Raw genomic sequence first — 24019 nt, 5'->3', positions numbered from 1 at the left:
TAAAACTCTGCTTTAAATCTTCTTCTTGTTGACAGGGAACATGAAGGATCTGAGGAGAAACTCGAGCCGTTTGTCGCCAAAGCCGAGAGTCTCGTGGAGCGATCGCTTAAAGACACTTCGATTCTGAGCCGGACGGGCTTGTACGGAAAAATCAACCGCTCGCTGGATTTCTCATCCCGCATTTTGGAAGACTCCAAGAAAGAAGTGCCATCTTTGAGCGTTCATAGAGTAGATTCAGCGTCAGAAATACTGAACAGAAGTTTCACAGGCGACTCAGACGTTAGCAGCTGGAGACGAGACCTTGCTCTTCACAAACCTGTGTCTGAATCAGATGTTTCTTCACTTTCAGAAGAAGGGAATTCAGAAGCAGATCCAGCGTCTCAGACGGATTCCCAAAAAGGAGATACTGAGGTTTTACCCACCTCAGATCCTCAGCCGGAGACAAAAGGTCTTTCAGAGACGGTCTCGGGATCCGAGCGCGTGCCAGATGCTCTTTCTCCTCCTCCAAAAGACTCCAAACTGGACAACAGCTTGGCTAAAAGCAGCGGAGACAGATACCAGCTTCCGGCTTTGTTCAGTGGTTTACGAGTGTTAAAGAAAGGAGCAGTCGGAGACGAGAGGGAGACGCTCTCAGAAATCAAACAGCGAGACGCGGACCGAGCGCTGCTGAGCCTCAAACAACACGTCAACAAAGCCAAACTCGACCAAACCACCAGCACTGGAGTTACTAAGAAGAAAAACCAACCCAGAAGATTGTCTGAAATCACTGGTTTGCTACAGAAAGCGGCGAACGCTGAACTCAAACAGAACGAGGACAGATCCATCGCTCCGGATCCGAGCGATGAAGTGAGCGCCGCTAAAACAGTGACGGATACATCGTTTGATGCTTTAAAATCCAAATTATTCAGCTCTAAACCTGCTAAAAAGGATCCTGTGGATGGAGCGCTGGATCTGGAGGCTGTCAGGAAGAAGAAGAAGAATGAAAAAGAGCTGCTGAGGTCTATCTTTGAGAGACAGACTAAAGCGCCGCTCGCTGACACCAAGAGTCCTACAGAGGAGAAAGTATGTATTACAGATGATTTACCACACCGCAATCAACGCCAATCCTTAATTATTCAGTCGTCATGATGTTTAACATGCTTATTCATTGAAATAAATCCAAAGTGTCAATCATTTCTAGTATCATATTTACAGTAGTTATTTATTTATTTATTTTTGTGTTTTTCTCTGATTTTAAGGGTCCATTGCTACACGTCAGTGAATTTATTTGAGAAAAATGACTGGCAATAAATATGTTTTGAAGGCTAAGAAAATGGTTTATTTTGTCCCCATGAAAAAAAAGAAGTATTATTTATTGATTGATTGTTATTATTATTTCAGTTTTTCTGTTTTATCTTATTGTAAGGGTCCTAACAAATGTTAATAAAATAGATTTAGATTTACAAAATGTTAATTAATAATAATAATACATTTACATTTAGTACACTTAGAAATTTATTTTAAAAAATTTAAGGGTACAAATGAAAGTTTTTGCTAAATGTCAGTGAATATAATTGAAAACATTTATGGCAATAAATAATTTAATGACTGAATTGATTGATTAATTATTTAATATGATTGTTTACAGGCAAAGAACATGGTGCAAATACTATTTGTTTTATTATTTATAATTTAATAATTTTTATGCAGATGTATGCTCATACAGATGATTTATTACATCATTCATGAAGGCATAGAAAACATATTACATTTATCTGTTGTATCTTTTAATATTAATTAATGCACTGTGAAATAACGCAAGCAACCAGTGAACAGTGTTTTTATAAACTAACAATATTTTATTAACAGTATTTTTGAAATAATTAAATTTTACTAAATATTTTAATTATTAATTTTAATAAATGTATTTATTTATTTATTAAACAGTATTTTATTAACTAACATTAACATTTACAAAGTTGAACAACATTGCTTGTTTATATCATGCTCATTATAGGTTTGTGTTAGCTTAACCAATCAGACCTTAATGCAAAGTGTTGTTCTTTTAATTTTCTCGGATTAAATATGTGTCTGTTTTGGTGGAGATTATTTCTCTTCCACTTTGATATAATGATGCTGTTCTTGGTCAACTGATGCTTGTTTACTTGCGTGCGTTTGGTATTTTGTGAGTGTCAATCTCAGATCCTGTGGGCAGCATTTTTTGTCATTTTTAAAGTTCTATTTTACTTTTTTTCAGCTGAGTTATTTATGAAGTACTACATTTGAAAGCTAAATGAAATCGAGTGTGTGTTCATGCAGTGCATTGGTTTTCTCTGAGATGTTGATTAATTTCTCTCCTCAGTCTGAGGTCACGTCTCCGTCCGATGGTGAGGACCGAACTCCTGGCCGTCTGCAGGCTGTCTGGCCTCCACCTAAAGAAGATGGAGAGGAGAAGGTCGGTCTGCGCTACACTGAAGCCGGTGAGTGGGTTTGTCTTCACTCTTCTCCTCCACACCTTCTTTCCTAATCTAATCTAATCTAATCTGTGCCGTCTGGGTTGAGAAGCTCAGATGTTGTTTATGTGTTTATTTGTTCTGCGTGATCGCACGGCTCTGCTCTGTGTCATGATGATAATCAAATGCAGTTTAAGCATCATCTCGGTTTGAGAGATTGAAGGAATGAATGCAGGAGCTTGATTCATTAAATTACTGCTGACTCATAAAACTTGGGTGTGAGTGTGTGTGTGTGTGTGTGTGAGAGAGAGAGAGAGAGTGTGTGTGTGTGTCTGTGTGTGTGTGTGTGTGTGTGTGTGTGAGAGAGAGAGAGAGAGAGTGTGTGTGTGTGTGTGTGAGAGAGAGAGAAAGTGTGTGTGTGTGTGTGTGTGTGTGTGTGTGTGTGTGTGTGAGTGAGAGAGAGAGTGTGTGAGTGTGTTTTTGTTTTTATATACCGGTAGGGACTTAAACCTGAATACACACAGACTCACTCACACACACACAGACACACACACACACACACACCCACACCCACACACACACCCACACACACATACACACATGCACACAATCAAGGTTTTAAATTGTAGGGTACTATTTGTTGGAAACGCGTCTATCTTATACAGGATTTACACTCACAGGTTACAACCTAGGATCGTATCCTCTATCATACATTATTTACATCACATGATTGCAACAATGCTTTTCTAGACCAGGAGCAATATTTGCAATAAGTGTAAATAGTAATTATGCTATCTGTACTTTATTTTGGCAGATACTATTTGCACCTCAGTATTTTTGTACATTAACAGGATGCAATAATAATTCAGATTATGAAAAGACGGATGTGGTTTCCGAGCGCATCACAGCACAGAGACAGCACTCATTAAGATGATATTCACTTTAATTCTGATTCTGGCAAAATATCAGTGCTGGTACTAGATCTTAGTGCTGCGTTTGACACTGTCGATCATAACATACTTCTAGAGAGACTGGAAAACTGGGTCAGGCTTTCTGGGATGGCACTCAAATGGTTCAGGTCATACTTAGAAGGGAGAGGTTATTATGTGAGTATAGGAGAGCATAAGTCTAAGTGGACGGCCATGACATGTGGAGTCCCACAAGGCTCAATTCTTGCACCGCTCTTGTTTAGTAATATTCATATTACTTTCATTTACAATGTATAAAATTTTTTCCACAATACTTTTTTAAATACAGGGTTTTCCAAAAAGATAATTATTTTATACATTTAAGATTTTACACTTACATGACAATTGTATAAACCTGTAACATTCATTTGCAAAAACTTTTTAATTGATTTATATTTGTTATTTTTTATTAATACTTGTAGGCATACCTTGTACCAACTCATGCAATTCCCTCACGAACCACCACCCTGGCCTACACCATTGAAGCCGTCGAATTAAATGCGTGTCATGTCTTGAGTGTCAACCAGACATTGGTGGGCGGAGCTACTGTAAATAACATTTGCCAACAAGTGTGCCATTTGCACTTAATGTAAAGACACTCAGAATTGTTTTTTTCTCCCCTCGCTTGGGCCCCTGGGGCCATGCCCATTGGATAATCCGGCCCTGACTGTTTAGAAGCGCTCCAATCGGATCACGAATCAGTTGATTTAGGTCAGAACTTCGAAACAGGTTCGTGAATCATTATATAAATCAGGCCAGATTGGGATCACGAATCATTTGTTCCAGACTTTGGTTCATTTGATTCAATTCGGGACTTAGAACTGATTCGCGAATCTTTTGATTCAGATCGGGAGTCGAAGCGAATTTCGTAAATATGTGTAAGAATACACAAATACAAATCCCTTAAGAAAATGAACCATTGCTTTATTCTAATATTATATATTTTTTTTTTGTATAACCACCGTTTTACTACAAATACCATGGTTAAACTATGGTAAACTTGGTGAATGTCTCTCTTATTGAAGAACTGAGTAGAAAATGATCAGAAGGTACACAGACTCTTTTTTTGTTTTTCTTTTTTCTAGTTATATTCTTCATTTATTAATTTAACAGACACTTTTCTTTTCTTTTCTTTCATTTATCCAGACACTTCTCTTCTTCTTCAGAGTCTGAGATCTCAGCAGGAACTCATCCGGTTATAAATGATTCTTGATCTGATCTGATGACCTGAACTGTTGTTGCACAGCTCTAACCTCTTCCTTCATTGCAGGAGGAGCACCTGAACTCATGGACTGTTGTAGTTTGTGTTTTTCTCTGGATGGATGAATGAACTCTTGCTGCTGTGTGTGTGTTTCAGAGCACCAGGCCGCTCTCCTGCAGCTGAAGAGAGAGTGTAAAGAGGAGCTGGAGAAACTGCATGTAAGTGTTGTGTCCTACAGAAAACACTAGAGGTCAGGAGAGACGGTCAGATTCAGCCTCCAGATCTCAATCTGAGGGATTTGCTGTTTAATAAGGCCGCTTTATTGATGCAATATGAGCTGTTTCTGGGTTCCAGGGTTATAGATAGCTAAAACCAAAGTAAAGTTTAACTGAAATTAAGTGTGTGTGTGTGTGTGTGTGTGTGTGTATTAATTGCATCCAAAATAAAGTTTTTGTTTACATAATATATGTGTGTGTACTGTGTATATTTATTATGTTTTTATAAATACACACACATGCATGTATATATTTAAGAAAAATGTGTTGTTTATATATTAAATATATTTACATATTATTTAAATTATATGAATAAACATACGTGTAAGTATTTTCTAAATATATACTGTATGTGTGCATATTTATATAAACACAGTACACACACAAATATTATGTAAACAAAAACTTTTATTTTGGACGCAATTAACTGCGATTAATCTTTTGACAGCACTTTATATTTATTTATTTATATAATTTAAAACTAATTTTATTTCAGCTAATTGCCAAGGCAACATTTCTCATTTACAACACTACAACTGAAACAAAAATTAATAGAAACTATATAGATATATGTTAATGATAATAATAATAATAATAATAATAATAAAAATTATAATAATATTAAAAATGTAACAAAAGTTAAAATGAAAACATAAAATATAAAAATAAAATAAAACATGAATACAATTTAATCTGATATACGAAACAAACTAAATCTGGAATAAAAATTTATTAAACCTACATTGACATAAAAAAAAAAAAACCTGATAGAAATTACTAAAACTTTAACAAATCATTTTAAATGAAAACAGAAAATATAAATATAAGAACAATTCAAAATATGAATAAAAATGATAAGACTATTTGAATAATACTAAAGTAAGACCTCTGAGTAGATGTTTTCATGACAGAGTAACATCAGTGATGAATAACTTGCAGTAAGACAGGACCATGCTTTGGGAAAACAGTCCGTTTCCTGTCATGTTGACTGTAACAGGATTCGTCTGTAAACTCCTACAGCGTTCAGGTTTCTCCGGCTGTCAGTTTAGCACTCGATGCAGATTTACTGTAAAGCTTGATGATCCCAGATCCCAGCAGTCTGTTTGCTCTCTGGACAATATGATGTTTAATTAGTTTTGAAAGCACTTAACACCGCCGACGGCCGCTATGGAAAATCAGTGACGTGGACGAGCGACTAGTTTAGGAGCCGAGCGTCACGTACTTTATGATGGACGCCGAGAGCCAAACTCTCTCTCTCTCTCAGACTTTCATCATGACCTCGATCTGACCCAACAAAGCCTTCATTTGATCAAATATGAGCGCATGGTCTGTGCTTCATTTACAGACGCGTGTTAAACCTCCACAGACTGTAATCATAAACATATTGATTATACACGGCAAAAATAAGATGTTTATGTTTGTTTTCTAAATAAGGATGTATCAAACAATTTACCAAAAGGAAGTGAATTTATGATTAAAACAAGAACAAATATCTTATATACTTGATTTGAATGATTGATGCATCAGTTTTCATTCACAACACCTCTTCTGTCATTTTGCATCTGATGTAAATGTACCTTGATTAATACAAAAATACAGAGGATTGTGTGTATAGCAGTGTTATTTTAGTATCATTGATATTCTCTTATAGTTTTTATTAAAATTTTGAATTATTATTATTTAGAATTTATATTTTCCATTTTTGTTTTAATTTTAGTCAAAATTTGGTCAAACTTTATATTAGCTGGCCTTAATTACGTCTGATTAGTTACATCAGAAAGTACAATGTACTTATTGTGGTCATATTGTATTGTAAAACACTTCTGCTGCTATTGAGGGGGATACGGGTAAGGTTAGGGACAGGTCTGGTGCTATGGGTCGGGTTAAGGTGTAAGGGATGGGGCAACAGTGTAATTATAAATGTAATTACAGAAATTAATTACATATAGGTATTTTTAAAAATATAAGTACAATGTGAAAACATGTATGTACACAATAAGTGCATTGTATCAAATGATTAATTTAAATGTAAGTACATAGTAGTTAAGGCCACCTAATATAAAGTGGGACCCAAAGTTTTTTTAATTTTGTTGTTTTTATTAGATTAGATTTTTTTTAATTATGCCTTTATAGTTTTTCTGAATATTTTGAATACATTTTTAGTTTTATATTTTCAGTATTCATTTTAATTTTAGTTAATTTTAAATTGGTTAGGTAAATTTTAAGTTACAGGGTTTTTTTGTTGTTGTTGTTGTTGCTGTTTATTTTTGTCGTTTTTTTTAAAAAAAAATTGTTTTGTTTTTAATGTTTTTTTTGTATTTTTATTAACATTTTCAATTATTTATTTATTTTTTTTTACTTGGTTTTCATTTTCATTTTCAATTTTTATTTTTGTTGTTGCTATTTATGTTTGTCGTGTTTATTATTTTTTTGTTTTTAATGTTTTTTTATTTTTATTAACATTTTCAATTATTTTTTTTATTTTTATTTTTTTCATTTGAATTTTAGTCAAAGTTTGAATAATTTTGTTGTTTGTTTTTATCATTTTTATTAGATTTATTTTTTTAAATATACCATTATAATTTTTATTCATATTTTGAATTAGTTTTTATTTTTAAATTTTTCATTTTTATTTTAATTTTAGTCAAAGTTTTAGTAATTTAGTTTGTTTGTTATTTTTATTAGATTTTTTTTATGCGCCTTTTTAATTAATATTTGGAATTGTTTTTAATTTTGATTAAAACTAAATTTGATTTAACATTGATGTTAGTTTTAGATTTGTTTGTTTTTGTTATTTTTTATTTATTTTGATCTTGATTAAAGAAAGGTTAGATGTCTGTAGTGTAAAACAGGACTGAAATACTGAGGAAGACAGCGTTCAGTCAGAGAAGACATGTCGTTTTCATCAGCGCGTTTGCTCGTAGCAGCAGGTGAATGTGTTTCTAGTGTTTAATGTGCTGACCTCTGACTGTAAACAGTGATATTGAATGTGAGGGCAGCGTGAAGGGAGCTGTGATGTTCTGATGGACTCCAGATGCTCCTGGCTTTCCTGCTGAACTCATCTGTAAATCTGCAGCTCAGGAAAACTGTTATTTCTGACTGTAGAAAGAGTCTGAATATGATAGAATCAGACGGACTGCACCGGTTGGCAAAGAACTGATATTCGTCCTCTGGATTTTTGGAGACAGGACAAAAAACATGATTTTCTTCCTCAGTATTTATGTCTTGTTTTCCAGCACAAATATCAAACATTTTTAAATCAAGATACATTTACTGGAAATGTATCACATTAAGTGAGTTTATGATTAAAACAAGAACAAATATCTGTATAGAGCTTGTTAAAATAAATGTTACAAATATTTTAACTCTTTTTTTGACCCCATTGGCAGATATGTGTTGTTATAAACTCAATTTGGATACATTTCTCAGAAAACAACACTTCTTATCAATGTCATTTTGCATCTAACATAAATGTACACATATCTTGATTTGAAAATGTTTGATATTTGTATTGGAAAACAAGACAATATTTTTTTGTTTTTCATTGTCATTTTAAAGTTTTGGTCATTTTGATGCCTGTTTTTGTCATTTTTATTAGTTTTTTGCAATATGTCTAAATAGGTTTTTTATTTTAAATATTTATATTGTCTGTTTTCATTTTAATTTTATTTAAAGTTGTAGTATTTTTTTTAATATTTATAAAAAAAAAATGTAATTGTTCAGATTTTTTCAAATGTCTTATATTTTTTTAACTTTTATTTTCATTTTAGTTAATGTATTAGTAATTTTGGTGTTTGCTTTTGTTATTTTTATTAGATTTTTTGTGTTTGTTTTTTAAAATATCTATATGGTTTTCATTCATTTCTGTTATTTATTACTATTATTTTATTATTCTTTATTGATTAGTTATTAATATTATTATTTAAACTAAGTTAAACAAGGTAAACTGAACGAAAATGATAAATGTTTCCTTGATAACTATCTTAAAACAAAAGTGACTTATTTTAGTTTAGTTTTAGCTATCAGTGATGACCCTGATGTTTTTATGGTCCGTTGCATACTAATAGTAATTGCTTGTTGTTGTGTGTGTGACTCCAGGCGGATTTCGAGCTGCGGATCTTCCAGGTTCGAGGCGAGCATGCGGAGGTCGTGTCTCGCCTGGAGTCGCTCATCGGCCGGATGCAGCGGACGCAGGTGTATAACACCGTCCAGGAGCGAGGCGAGCTGCAGGACGTCTGTGTCTCCACCGAAGACGACCAGCTGCCCAAAAGCTTCCGCAACGTGTGCGTCCAGACCGACCGCGAGACCTTCATCAAAACCCCCGAGGGTGATGGGGTCAGACCAGCGCCGAGCTCCAGCCCGCCCAAAAAACTGGACCTGGACTCCATCAGTATGAGTCTGGGTGTAGGTCCAGGACCGCCTCCTCTACCTGGTAGCTCCGCCCCACCTCCTGCTCCGCCCTTACCTGGACTTGCACATGCCCCGCCCCCTCCTCCGCCTCTCCCTGGAGCCCCGCCCCCACCTGGTCTACCAGGAGCACCGCCCCCTCCTCCACCTCTTCCTGGAGCCCCGCCCCCTCCTCCACCCCCACCCGGCCTACCAGGAGCTCCGCCCCCTCCTCCACCCCCACCCGGTCTACCAGGAGCCCCGCCCCCTCCTCCACCTCTCCCTGGAGCTCCACCCCCTCCTCCACCCCCACCCGGTCTACCGGGAGCTCCGCCCCCTCCTCCGCCCATGCCGGGCTTTGGTGCTCCTCCTCCGCCTCCTGCTTTCGGTGGGTTTGGATTCGGACAGGCGACAGAGAAAGCGCCGCGTAAACCAGCCGTGGAACCGGCCTGCCCCATGAAACCGCTCTACTGGAGCCGCATCCAGATTCAGGACAACAAGTAAGTCTCCGCATATTAACCTGAAAACAATCGTTCTGTCATCATTTACTCCCCTCATGTCATTCAAACATGTATGACTTACTTTCTTATTTCTGTTATTATACTTAACTGAAACTGAAACTAATATTAAAACCATTAAAATCCTTTTTTTTTGTACTTTTAATGACTTAAAAGTCGACTGAAATAAAATAAAATAATGATTTCAGATAGTTGCCAAAACAGCATTTCTCTTTTTAATTTAGTTTTAGTTAACTTTATTTACTTAAATAACTAAAATTGAAATAAAATCAAATAAAATACTATATAGACATATAAAAACTACTAAAAAGGACAGAAACACAACAAAATTACAAAAAATGTATCTGAAATTAAAATGAAAACAGAAAATATGAAAATAAAAACAATTCAGAATATTTATAAAAGCTATAATACAGTATGAATGCTGATGTCCACACTGCAAAACATGAGTTTATTACTTAGGATTTTTGTCTGGTATTTCCTGTACAAACATCTAATTATTTTAAAATTAAGATGCAAGCAAAAAAATATGAAGATTTATTTTCTGAGAAATTGATCAAAATGAAGTGATTTTAAGCTTAAAACATGAACAAATATCTGTCGATGGAGTCAGAAAAATCTACTTAATTCAAATAGAAAACAAGTGTATTTTTCTGAGCCCATTGGCAGATATTTGTGCTTCTTTTCAGCTTAAAATCACTTCATTTTGATCATTTTATTCAGAAAACAAAACTGCTTATCATTTCGCTTTTCAAATAAATGCATCTTGATTTATGAATGTTTAGATATTTGGACTGGAAAACAAGACAAAAATAGAAAACCAAAAATATTTTTTTAAATATTGAATGAAAGTCAATAGGATCCAATGTTGTTTGGTCTTCAAAATATATTCTTTTTGCGTTCCACAGGAGAGTGAAAGAAAATCATACAGGTTTGAATGACATGAGGAGAATAAATGATGACAGAATGATATTTTTTGGAGGTAATAATCCTTTACATATGTACAGCCATGTAATGCACTGGTCTAGTGTTGCTTACTGAGTTTCTGGCTTAAAGTTGCGTTTTAAATACACATTCAGACATCTTTGATACGCCGCACAGCTTCTCCAGCGGCTAAAATAATTATTACAACCACATTAACCACTTAATTGTAGAAAAAAATACAATTATTATTAAAACTTTTTTAAAGGAATATTCACAATTTTTCTACCATATATTAATTTTAACAGTAGACCTCTGTTTGTTTGCCAAAAAATAAAAGGGTTTCATTTTCATTTGATTATCAGAAAAAATAAAACGCACAAGAATTTCTGGAAGAAAAAATAGAACAAAAAATTGTAGGGCCCTATCGTTCAAAATATTGAAATTGAGAGTTTGTCTTATTTTTTCACTGAAATAAATGTTTTTGTTGTTACACAGAGAGTAAAGTACCAAAAGAAAGGTACCGTTGGGTAACGATACCGATACCGGTTCAAATGTGAATGGTACCCATCCCTAATTCGGATTGTATTGATTTTGACGCTGTAAAGCGCCTCCAGCTGTTTGGACGTGTCTCTGGTCGCCTCATCATGTAAAACGCTTGAGTTGAATCCCATGCTGCAGTGCTGTATGAATGCATCTGTCCCGGGCTCAGTGGAGCTTCTGCTGCGTGTTCCAGTGTTTATATGTGCTGCCGGCAGCAGCTTTATGGCTGTGTGTTTCTGTTAGCGGGATTACAGAAGGATGTACAGTGATTCCTCGCCCTTACACTAACTCCCGGCACGCGCCAGTAAACGGTACAGTACATGATTACAGTCACGCTTCTCTGTGAGCACATCTGCGGCTCACTGCAGGGCATTACCAGTGTGTTTTATTAAATATTTTATAGCATAATAGATTTAAAGTAGTGCTGACAACTGATTAAAAAACAACAACTAATAAATCGTACATTTTTCTAGAAATTAATTTGTATTGCAATAATTTCACATTCAATCTTCAAATTAATGTAGAAACAACATAAAGACAGTATATTTGTTTAATTGCATGTTTTTATGACTGAAGGAGAGTATCACTGAAACCAATACTACTGACTTAACAAAACTGTGGCAACAAAGATGGAAACATAATTCATGTATTTAAAAAATGTATTTCCATCTCTGTTGGAACAGTTTTGGACATGTCTAAAATGACTGTATACACATATGTACAAGTCATTGGTGTTTGGTGATAGTTCTCAAGGTCTGCATATAAAGTCACACCAGAGGAGTTCAGCTGGGATCAGGACTTGTCTTTCTGCAGACCAGTCAAGTTCTTCCACACTGACTCAATCAATCATGTCTTTTTGAACCGTGTCTTATACACAGAGACACTGTCATGTTAGAATAGAAAAGGGTTCTGTCCAAACTGTTGCTATAAAATTAGAAACACACCATTCCCCAGAATATCATTATATGCTTAAACATTAAGATTTGTACTCATAGAAATGACTAAAGTAGTCAAACCTGTTCATTAGAAGGGGGTGCCAATACTTTTGGCAATATAGTGTATGTATATATATATATATATATATATATATATATATAGCCATTCAGCATTACAGTATAATTGAGAGCTATAAATTTTAACATTTATTAGACTTTAAAATAGCTTCTTCTAATTTAAGTGAACTTTAAAACATTCTTCACATAAACCCATTATAATAAATGTCATATTTAGCTAGCTGTGCCCTTCAGCAAGTAGGAAATATACAGAAATTGAATAAAGTTATCAAACACTAAATTCTAAACTTTTGTTCTTTGATGAACAGACATCACAGCAGCTGGTTATTTGGCTTATTTAGTTTTAGAAATTTTAGTACGTTAAGTTAAACTAAATTATAATGCTAACTAGATGAAATAAAAAATATTTTATTCAAGTTAACATTCATAATCAAAGTTAATGTTAACATTTATTAATTATAGTTTTAGTTTTAGCTAACCATAATAACCCTGATATAAACTGCACACTAGAGAAAAGTGTCTGAATAATTTAGAGGTAAATATGAAAGTATTGTCACATTTGTGTCCTTTTTTTTAGCACAGATCTCCAAAATCTGCTCTCAGATTTGAGATTTCAATATGATGTGAGCTGCTCCAGATACATTTTATAGCTCAAGATCACAATTAGTGATTTTTTTGCATCTGTTTTTATTTCTCAGAAGGACATCTGAGCTAAAACATTAGGGTATCAACTTAAAATCATCCTAATGTAGATTTTATTGACCAGGTGACCTTAATGACCCTCCTAATCTCTGATGGTCAGATATGTATATCAAAGCCTGTGGTCCTTCAACACAAACAGAAGCTGCTGGGATACGAATCATCTGTATTTTCTGATATGAGTTTTCCCTCAGGATAAAGGAGTGGAAACTGCGATAGTGAAGGCAGGCTGGAGTGTCGTGCGCCATCGGCCTGTTTGTGTTGCTTGTGTTTCTCAGCAACGGCAAACCAAATAATTCTCATCCATGAACGCTGTGCTGCAGACTGAATCAGCCAAATTCCCCACTCCAGTCTCCAGCTCCAGTCTTCAAACGTGTAAATAAACACTAAGCATGAATTGAGCCATAAACTACAGCTGACACTGTTCCTCCATCAGTGTTTTTTTAAAGGGATCACAAACTGAGAAACCAAAATTTACTTCATCTTTTGACATATAAGAGGTCATTGTACTATAAAAACATCCTGTAAGTTTCAGAACTCAAAACTTTGTTGTTAGTCTAAAAACAGCTTATATTGAAGGCAGTCTGATAAAACGACCGCTTGTGGAATCTTCTACTCTATGATGTAATAGTGTCGATTCAACAGCACTGCCTGTTTAGCCACGCCCACTGATTCTTCAGCGCTCTGTTTAGCCCCGCCCACCAATTCAACAGCGCTGTCTGTATAGCCCCGCCCACCGATTCAACGGCGCTGTCTGTATAGCCCCGCCCACCGATTCAACAGCACTGTCTGTATAGCCCCGCCCACCGATTCAACGGCGCTCTCTGTATAGCCCCGCCCACCGATTCAACAGCACTGCCTGTTTAGCCCCACCCACCAATTCAACAGCGCTGTCTGTATAGCCCCGCCCACCGATTCAACAGCGCTGCCTGTATAGCTCCGCCCACCGATACAACAGCACTGCCTGTTTAGCCCCACCCACCGATTCTACAGTGCTCTGTTTAGCCCCGCCCACCGATTAAACAGCTGTTTAGCCGCTGCCTGTATAGCTCCGCCCACCGATATAACAGCACTGCCTGTTTAGCCCCACCCACCGATTCTACAGCGCTCTGTTTAGCCCCGCACCGCCGATTCAACAGCTGTTTAGCCTTACCCGCTGCCTGTATAGCTCCGCCCACCGATACAACAGCACTGCCTGTTTAGCCCCACCCACCGATTCTACAGTGCTCTGTTTAGCCCCACCCACCGATTCTGCAGTGCTCTGTTTAGCCCCACCTACCGATTCTACAGTGCTCTGTTTAGCCCCGCCCACGGATTAAACAGCTGTTTAGCCCCGATTCAACAGCAAAACAAAATGATATAAAAATTGATTTAAAATTAATTTTAAACAGTTAAGAATAGAAAATGATAATACATAAAATACAGTGCAGTCCATTCGGATGCTCATTCAACAAATGCACAGTTAAACAGATGAGTTTTGAGTCTGGATTTAAATGTGGCTAATGTTTTAGCACATCTGATCTCTTCTGGAAGCTGGTTCCAACTGCGGGCCGCATAATAGCTAAAAGCAGACTCCCCTTGTTTTGTGTGAACCCTTGGTATTTCTAACTGACTCGATCCTAATGATCTGAGTGGTCTGTTCGGTTTATATTCAGTGAGCATATCTGCAATATATTTAGGTCCTGGGCCATTGAGTGACTTATAAACAAGTAAAAGTACTTTAAAATCAATCCTAAATGTAACTGGAAGCCAGTGTAAGGACCTGAGGACTGGTGTGATATGCTCAGATTTTCTGGTTCTAGTCAGAATCCTGGCAGCAGTGTTCTGGATGAGCTGCAGCTGTCTAATGGTCTTCTTGGGAAGGCCGGTGAGGAGACCATTACAGTAATCCACCCTGCTGGTGATAAAGGCATGAACAAGTTTCTCCAAGTCTTGATTGGAAACAAAACATCTAATTCTTGCAATGTTTTTGAGATGATAGTATGCTGATTTAGTTACTGCTTTGACATGACTACTGAAACTAAGGTCTGTCTCTAGAATCACCCCAAGATTTCTGACTTGATGTTTAGTTGTTTGACCCCTAGAGTCAAGGTATGCATTCACCTTGAGAACTTCATCTTTGTTTCCAAATGCAATGACTTCAGTTTTCTCCTTGTTTAACTGAAGAAAGTTCTGGCACATCCAACTGTTGATTTCATCAATGCATTGGCAGAGGGAGTCAATGGGGCTGTAGTCATTTGGAGATAAAGCTAGGTAAATCTGGGTATCATCAGCATAGCTGTGATTTGGTTCTTCCTCATTATCTGACTTAGTGGGAGCATATACAGGCTAAACAAGAGCGGTGCAAGAGTGTTTGTCTGATATAACACACTGACTGTGTGTGTGTGTGTGTTTTACAGTAATAACACGCTCTGGAATTCACTGGAAGAGCCTGATATCCTAAACGCCAAAGAGTTCGAGGATCTGTTTTCCAAAGCCACCGTCCAGCCCAAGAAGAAGCCGCTGTCAGACACGTACGAGAAGAAGAACAAAGCCAAGAAGGTGCGAGAAATCATCAGCTCAGTCAACAGTTCAGGGCTCTAGACTCACTCTTCCCACTGGTCCCACTTTTGTGACTAACTTTCTCAGTTGGTTTCTCAGTTTTTTCTTCTTTCTTTCTTTCTTTCTTTCTTTCTTTCTTTCTTTCTTTCTTTTTCACACTAATTCTCAGCCTTTGACTCAGTTTTCAATTTCATAAAACACTTTTTGCAAAACACAACACACAGTTCTCTATGTAACGCAATAAAACTGTGTGCATATGATATATCCAAACATATAATATTATGGCAAAGGTGTTTGCAGTGTAAGACAGAAGTGTGCTTTTGAGATGTGTTTGTGATATTTTGAATGCATTGCTTCGTTTTGCAAGAGATGTGAAGCATTTTGTGTGCAATTCTTGGATTTGCGTGTGACGTTTTGAAAAAAAGAGGCAAAGTCTTTGAAAAGCAGTTGAAACAAACAAACTGTAATTAAAAGAAGTCACATGGTTTTTCCACTAGAGGGGGTCTCAGTCACATTCTGAGTCTCGCTGCCAAACCTAAATGTGCATTGAGTTTGCTGAATCCTCCGTTAACAGCGGTCATGGTGCTGTGTTTTACTTCAGCATTGCTCTTTGAGGAACTTGTGCTTAGTGCTTGCATATAATAAGCTGGTTTAGCCATTATTCCCATCATTCCCTCTGTGCTCTAGTCTTCAGTGGGGTTTTTGTTCAAATGAAGTTCTTAGCAAGGCATATTACTAATCAAAAATGAAGTTTTGATATATTTACGGTAGGAAATTTACTAAATATCTTCATGGAACATGATCTTAATATCCTAATGATTTTTGTCATAAAAGAGAAATGTATAATTTTGATCCATACAATGTATTGTTGGCTATTGCTACAAATATACCTGTGCTACTCATGACTGCTTTTGTGCTCCAGGGCCACATATATATATATATATATATATACACTGTAAACAGAAATGCAAGGGGGTAAAAATAATTTCTTTCTCAAAACAATGATGTCAAAACAATTGATGTCTCAGTGTTGTCTGGCTGTAGGTCATCAGTAAGTGAGTGTGGCATTTAAATGGCAGTGTTTCTCAAATTAAACATAAGAGCTGGTCGTTTTGAGTGATGTGTGTAATGTAGTGAACTGTGTTTAGAGTTTGTTTTACTATAGTAAACTGAGTGGTTTTGCAGACTTGGTCTGAAGGTTAGGTATAAGTGGGCCTCAAGTATCACTTTTAGTCCAAGCAATTTTTAAAAACTGTAATAGACAAGAATATTACTGATTTAACTGCACTGACACTGTCAGATGAGAACAAAACTTGATCTGAATAACGACTCTGTTGTCTTCTGTAGAGCTGCTTTACTGAAGAAACTGAGTTTGTTTCATAGTCGATGAGTTTGGCAGCTTTGAGTCTGTTGTCTGAAATCCTGAGGTGTTTTCTGATGAGGCAGAAGTGTCTCGGTCAGCAGCGAGTGATTGTGCAGGTCAGCACTGGTCTGGCGTCTTAAACATTCAGCCTGGACCCAAAGCACTCCAGACACTCCTGATCAATCAGTCGGGGCTCCACGACTGGTGTGTGTGTGTGTGTGTGTGTGTGTGTGAGTGTGTGTGTGTGTGTGTGTGTGTGTGTGTGTGTGAGTGTGTGTGTGTGTGTGTGTGTGTGTGTGTGTGTGCATGTTTTCTGTAATGGGTAGGTTTAGGGGATAGAAAATATCATTTGGTCAGTATAAAAGTAATAGAAGTCTATGGAAAGTCCCCACAATTCACAGAAACAAACGTGTGTGTGTGTGTGTGTGTGTGTGGTCACTCCTGCTACAGCATGTGAATCAGTTGTCGTTCCTGTCGGGTCTTTATTGGTCAGTTTGAACAAACTGTGAGAGTTTTAATTGTGCTTCTCACTCTCTACATAATCTAAGTTCCTGCTAGCTCTTACAAACTGTTTTTATTTATTTATTAAGGGAAAGGCGTTTGAATATCTTCAGTTATCAGAGTGAAATTCATAGCTCATTACTCATTTATAGCTATGTTTGCATCCCATGTGCAAGTTTCGAGTTAAACTTCTGTGAAATGTTGGAATATTGCATAAAACATTTGCAAATAAAGCACTATTTCCATCCCATGTGTTCAAAAAACAAAATCACCACTTCATTGGAAAATGGCACAAAAATAATAATTAAATGATAATTAATAAAATCATAAAAGTGTCAAATTAAAATAAATAAAAAAATTTAAAATGAGCAATGAGCAAAATAAAACACTTACTAATAATTAATTAAAATGGCAATTTTAAATAAATAATTTTAAAATAAAATAACCCAAATGGATATTTTATTTCATTTTATTTTTAAAATATTATTTATTTATTATTTGTTTTTTGTTTTTACATTTTATTTTATTTCATTTTATTATGTTATTAAATTTGTATTATTTATATTTCTATATTTTATTACTTATTAAAACTATATAAACTAAATATTTTAAAATGATATAGATGATATGATTTATTTTCATTTTTGAATATATTTTTGAATATATATTTTTCCTGAGCATGTAGGGTCCTGTGAATTCCGTTTTATTTTTTTATAAATTCCGTTTTTTCTGTTTTAATTTTTCTGGACTCCTTTTTTAATGCTCAAATTAAATTTTATTAATCAAAAAGCATGTCTAATTAATTAAAATCATGAAACTTATACAATTTAACATTAATTTATTAAAGGTGTAACACAAATGACATCATGTTTAGGGCCGTATGAAATGTTTTATTTTTTTCTCACCTTATGTTTTATTGTCACCAAATTCTGTATTTTAGCATGTCTATTATTTGAATGCATACAAACTATTTTGATTTATTCTTACAGTAGCCTTATGAAATATTATTCCCTTCAGAAATTCTGTGTTGTGTATTTAAACAAAACCACATGTCTCCATTCATACAGAGACACGCAGAACATGCAGGATTCAGATTTAAATCCACTTGTGCGGCTTAATATTTACAGATACTAGTCCATATCACGATTTGGTTTAAATGTAATGACCTACTTTTGATTAATTCATCCAAACTTTGACAAATTCCGTGACATTCGGTGTTAAACTGTTAATTCTGTTTTTATGACTGGATTCCGTGATTCTGTCTGAGTTTTCTGCATCGCGGAAATTATAGGGCCCTACTAATCCATATTTAAGTGTAATCACCTGCTTTTAATGAATGGATTCCGTACGCATTTTTCTGCATCGTGGAAATCATAGGGCCCTAAGCCTGTAACCAGCATTTAGTCCCTGTCACTGCATTTGTGATTGTGATTTAGGTGAAATCACAATAATAGTATTTGATTTATTTGTTCATATATATATATACATATATAACATTAAAGTGCCCCTATTATGGGTTATGAAAGGTTCATATTTTGATTTTGGGAGTCCCCAAAAACAGATTGATATGCATGCAAGGTCAAAAAACACTTTCATTGTCTTATAATATGCATTTATTTTTAGCCTATTTGCTCAACGCCTCCCAAACTATTCAAGCCTCAAGTCTGCTTTATTGTCAATTCTTCCACATGTACAGAGAACTGAAATTGCGTTACTCTCAGACCCTTGGTGCAGTTAACATTAAACACGTTCAGATACAGATAAATACAGTTTAAACATATGTACATACAATTATACAGATATACAAATGAGGACATTGTAGAAAAATAAAGAAAGAGATAGATAAAGTGGCATAAGGCACATGGCAGATAGAGTGCAAACCAGTTAAATAAAACCAAACTGTGCAGATATATGTGTATATGTATAGAGTGTATATATATATAGTGCAAGAGGAGCTTATCAGTCTGTTAAAGTGACAGGAGAACAGTCTTTTATCAGACTATCTGAAGAGGAGGTTTGCAGTCAATGCTGGATGAGGTAGTGATCAGTCCAATGCTGCACAAGTGACAGGTGCTGGTCACAGTTTTTAAGTGTGTGTGTGTGTGGGGGGGGGGGGGGTCGTAGTATCAAAGTTCAGTGTCGCATGGGGTAAAAGAGGGGAGGGGGGCAAGGACGGGAGGGAGTTCAGCTTCCTGACAGCCTGATGTATGAAGCTGTCCTTCAGTCTGCTGGTCCTCGCCTGGAGACTCCGCAGTCTCCTCCCTGATGGCAGCAGACTGAAGAAGCTGTGTGTCGGGTGGGTGGGATCACCTGCAATGCGGAGGGCTCTGCGGGTGAGACGGGTGCTGTAGATGTCCTGGAGGGAGGGGAGAGAGAGTTGCACAGAGAGGTGTTGAGACTTGTATCTGTTTGTGTATTGGTTTGATGGCTTTAACAAGCGGTCTGTATGCAGGCATTAGCATGACAGTGATGTGGTCTGAGGCTCCGAGGTGGAGGAGGGGGAGGGCCTTGTAAGCTCCTCTCTGGGTGGTGTAAACAAAGTCCAGAGTATTTTTTCCCCTTGTTGGAAAGTCTATGTGTTGGTGTATTTTTGGGAACACACTCTTTAAGTCTGCGTGGTTGAAATCCCCGGCCAAGATGAGAAAAGCATCTGGATGGGCTGTCTGCTGCTCACTGGTGTGCTGGTACAGGTCATTTAGTGCCTCACTCCTGTTGTTGTTGTTGGAGCTGGGAGGGATGTATACAGCAACGAGCAGTATAGCTGTATATTCCCTCGGTAGATAGAACGGCCGGCACTTAATAATCATAAACGCTACCAAGGGTGAGCAGTGTTTGCAGACCACAACAGCGTCGCGGCACCATGCATCATTGATGTAAACACCAAGCCAGCCGCCACGGATCTTACCTCCCTCGACGAGAGCTCTGTCAGCTCGATAGCATGTTAGCTGGTCGAGCTGTATGGCGCAGTCCGGTACGCTGTTGTTAAGCCATGTTTCCATAAACACAAAAACACAACAGTCTCTTATAGTCCTCTGAGTGGAACGGAGTAGTCGGATGTAGTCCAGTTTATTGTCCAAAGAGCGTACGTTCGCCAGTACGCTGGTGGGGATAGCTGGCTTGTGTGGGTTGGCCGCTAGCCTAGCTCGGATACCTCCGCGCTTACCCCTCTTCTGCTTCCTCTCACGCCGCTTGTAGCGCCTCCGCTGTGGGCGAGATGCAGTAGTGGGGGTCGGTGATGGAGTAGGCTTTCGGAGCAGACCGAGGTCCCACAGCTCTTCGGCGTGTGCTGAGTTTAACTCTAAAAATTTGATTCTGCCGACATCGAGCAGAAACTCACGACTGTATGCGCGCTTAAAGACAGGTAGACGTGACGAAGATGTACAAAAACATTGCGACTTACAAGACAAAAAACACAAAAACACCGTTCTGTCGGGAGAGAGAGAAGCCGCTGCGTCTGTGCGCTGAATCAATTCACTCATTGATTCATTTTTCCAAACCCCTCCTTTGCGTGACGCTAATCTGCGGTGATTGTTCGATTTAATTTAAAGCAGTGTTTGTGAGCTTTTAACGCTCCAAAAGCGCCACCTAGTGACAAAGAAAGAATTTGCATTTTCATTCAGACCAACGCAAAAATTTTGCAGGATGTTTTAATTCACTTAGAGCTGTGTTACACACTGCATGAAAACCATCATTTATGTGTGTTTACTCGTTCTGAATCAGCCTTCTGAGAAACCGGCCTCCAGGAAAAACCAGCTCAGACTGGAGTCGATGTCCTGACAGAGCAATAGAGCGAGCGAGATCGATAGAGCTGCTGTCTCACATGCGGCGTCTCGTCTGATCGCCAGCGCAGACCTGTTTGAGTTCACACGAGTAACGATGCCTCTCCAATGACCAGCATTAGCTGATTAACACAGTCTGGCCAGTTTTATTCAAACATGAACGTGAATATGAATCAGTCAAATATCATATATGCACAAAAAAACAAAATACATTTTATAAATTTTTTATATATGGCTAAATGTTAAAATATTCATTAAAAACTATAATAATAATTATATATGCAATTATGAATATTTTATTTTTATTTTCAGATATGTTTTGAATTAATTATGATGAATGATGTTCTGTGTATAGTCTCTGTTGCTGCATATCTGTGTGATTTAGCTAAAATCACTTATTATTAAAATAAGTGATATAAATTAAATATACATAATATTTTTATAAATAATAAGTGTTTATTTATGTGTTATTTGTGTTAAAAAGTATATTTATTTTTTATTTTTACACATTTTATAAATATATATTTTTTACAAATATATATATTTATTGATTATTTTTATAAAAATAAGTTCTAGATGTATTTTTAGTAGATTTTACCCTCTGGGTCCGAGTCTGTTGGTAGAGGCGAGGAAATCTGTGAGTGTTTGGGAAAGCGTGTGTAAGTGTGTTTTGATCTGTGCACGGATTATGGAAATGAAGTGGCGGTGTGTTTGTGTCGGACACATGTAGATGATACAGAAAGCATGTTTGGAAAGCGTCTATCAGCAGCGCAGCTCTCCTCAGAACACAGTCAGCGCAGGTCAGACTCCACGGCTAATGTGTGTCATGTGTTGAGATGCATCCGCTACATGGATCCCCGGCGCCTCTCCTCGCTCTGATTATCATATCAAAGCGCGGCGGGATGACATGAGGGGCGGAGCCTCTGTCATCTCCATCCGCTCTAATGACTAACAGCTGCCATCATCAGGAGTCACAATATCTGAACATGTTAGACGTCAGAATAATAATCTTTTCTCTGTCCTTTCTGCTGCGTGCTCTGGTGTGTCGCTTGTTTCTTGATTTTATTATTTTAGTTTTTATCTTTTCTCTATCCTGTCTGCTCTATGTTCTGGTGTCTCTCGTCTCCTGACGTCTCTGTGAAGTATGTAAACATCACACAGTCAGATGCATCATTATTAATATGCAGCTTGAGGAGTAATGATGCTTTTTTAAACAAACTGACATTTTAATTGTTTCTAACTTTAAGTCCCTAACGCTGTGTTTATTGGTGAGTATTCTGGGAAGCGTTTGACGGCCGGCTGTAGATCGAGGTATTCTGTGTTTGTAATTCCAGAATTCATGAACTTCTCCTCCTGGAACAGAGTAATAATGATGTTTACTGCAAAAACCTGATGTGTTTAATAATGTTGAGTTATTAAATGTGTTAAATGCGGTTTCTCCAGGACAGCGGCAGGCACTGACTGTTCTGAAATAAACTTCTCATCATTTCCATTTATATTCCTCCTAACGAGAGTTCATGATGCATGAATCAGATCTAGAATATTTCCTTCCTAAAACACTCTAAGAAAGGTGTCAGGAACATATTAAATATAAACAAAATATTTAAATTCTGAATTTAATATTTCTTAAATGTGTGTGTATGGAGGGCCAAATTACTCAAAATTAAATAATTAAATAAATGGTGAAATATATAAATAAATTGTTAAATACATAAATAAGTGCATAAATAAGTAAATAAATTAATGATATTTATTAATTAATTCATTCTTTCATTCATGACATGCCGACAACCGTAAACCTGAAAATGAAATGTGGATAAATAATAATAATAATAAATAAATAAATAATAGATGAATGAATGAATAAATAATAAATTATATATATAATACACATTTATATATCATACAATATGTAACTGTGAATGGCATTTCTTTAATTTACATAGAAATGTATTTCTCATATATAAAACAAGAAAATATAAAATATATATTAGTTTGAATTTTTTTATATTAAATATTTCTTAAATATTTTAAATATATGTAAACAAGAAAAATGTATACATATATACTTTAAATATATTAAATTATAAATAACATTTATAAAATATATTTAAAATAATATAAACAATATTTTTTTAATTAATGTATATGTATGTATATATATAAAAACATTTTAAATAATATAACAAATATTTTAAATAAAAAATATTTAGTTTTAATATATAGTTTTGATATATATTTTTAAAATGTATAACAAAACTTGCATATATATAGATATATATATTCATATTTTCTTCTTCTTATTATTATTATTACATATTTAATATTCTTATTATTGTATTATTCAATATTTATTAATAAGCTTGTGGAGTGGTATCAGAGACTGGTTCTGCAGTGGTTGGGTTTGGTTGATGGTCGTTTATTAGTGTGTGTGTGTGTGTGCGTGTGTGTGTGTGTGTGTGTGTGTGTGTGTGTGTGTGTCTGTGTGTGTGTGTGTGTGTCTGTGTGTGTGTGTGTGCGTGTGTGTGTGTGTGTGTGTGTGTGTGTGTATCTGTGTGCGTGTGTGTGTGTGTGTGTGTGTGTGTGTGTGTCTGTGTGTGTGAGTGTGTGTGTGTCTGCTCACATTAATAATGAAGGCTTTCTTCACCTGCTGTAATGCAATACTCACATCTGAAGGCTGTCGTGCTGGTTCCCACTGAACGCCGCAGTAGCTCACGCCGCGTTAATCCTAATGAAGAAGAGCGGACATTAAGTTTTAGAGCAGCTCTTTAGCGTGCCAAAACACTCATAGCCTTTATGAGGGAATTCAGTCATTAGTAACTGTGACCATGTGTAGCTACAAATAAAAATCCTGTGAATTTATAGTTTGTTATAAAATC

The 24019-nt window shown here is 36.3% G+C and overlaps 1 protein-coding gene across 2 annotated transcripts in view; it reads left to right on the top strand.

The window, feature by feature from the left end:
• The window catches only part of LOC306850622 (formin), a 97227-nt gene that overhangs the window by 26434 nt on the left and 46774 nt on the right, over positions 1-24019 (top strand). The window contains exons 2-6 of one of the 2 annotated variants that reach the window (XM_079386345.1): positions 36-1062; positions 2342-2459; positions 4758-4819; positions 8975-9762; positions 15356-15497. In XM_079386345.1, coding sequence (XP_079242471.1) covers positions 36-1062; positions 2342-2459; positions 4758-4819; positions 8975-9762; positions 15356-15497 — 2137 coding nt within the window. The remainder of the gene's footprint in view (positions 1-35; positions 1063-2341; positions 2460-4757; positions 4820-8974; positions 9763-15355; positions 15498-24019) is intronic. The other variant, XM_079386344.1, reaches the window with a different exon arrangement.

Source organism: Barbus barbus (genome assembly GCF_936440315.1).
Source record: "Barbus barbus genome assembly, chromosome: 30".
Lineage (NCBI taxonomy): Eukaryota > Metazoa > Chordata > Actinopteri > Cypriniformes > Cyprinidae > Barbus > Barbus barbus.
This window is presented reverse-complemented; position numbering and strand designations above follow the sequence as displayed.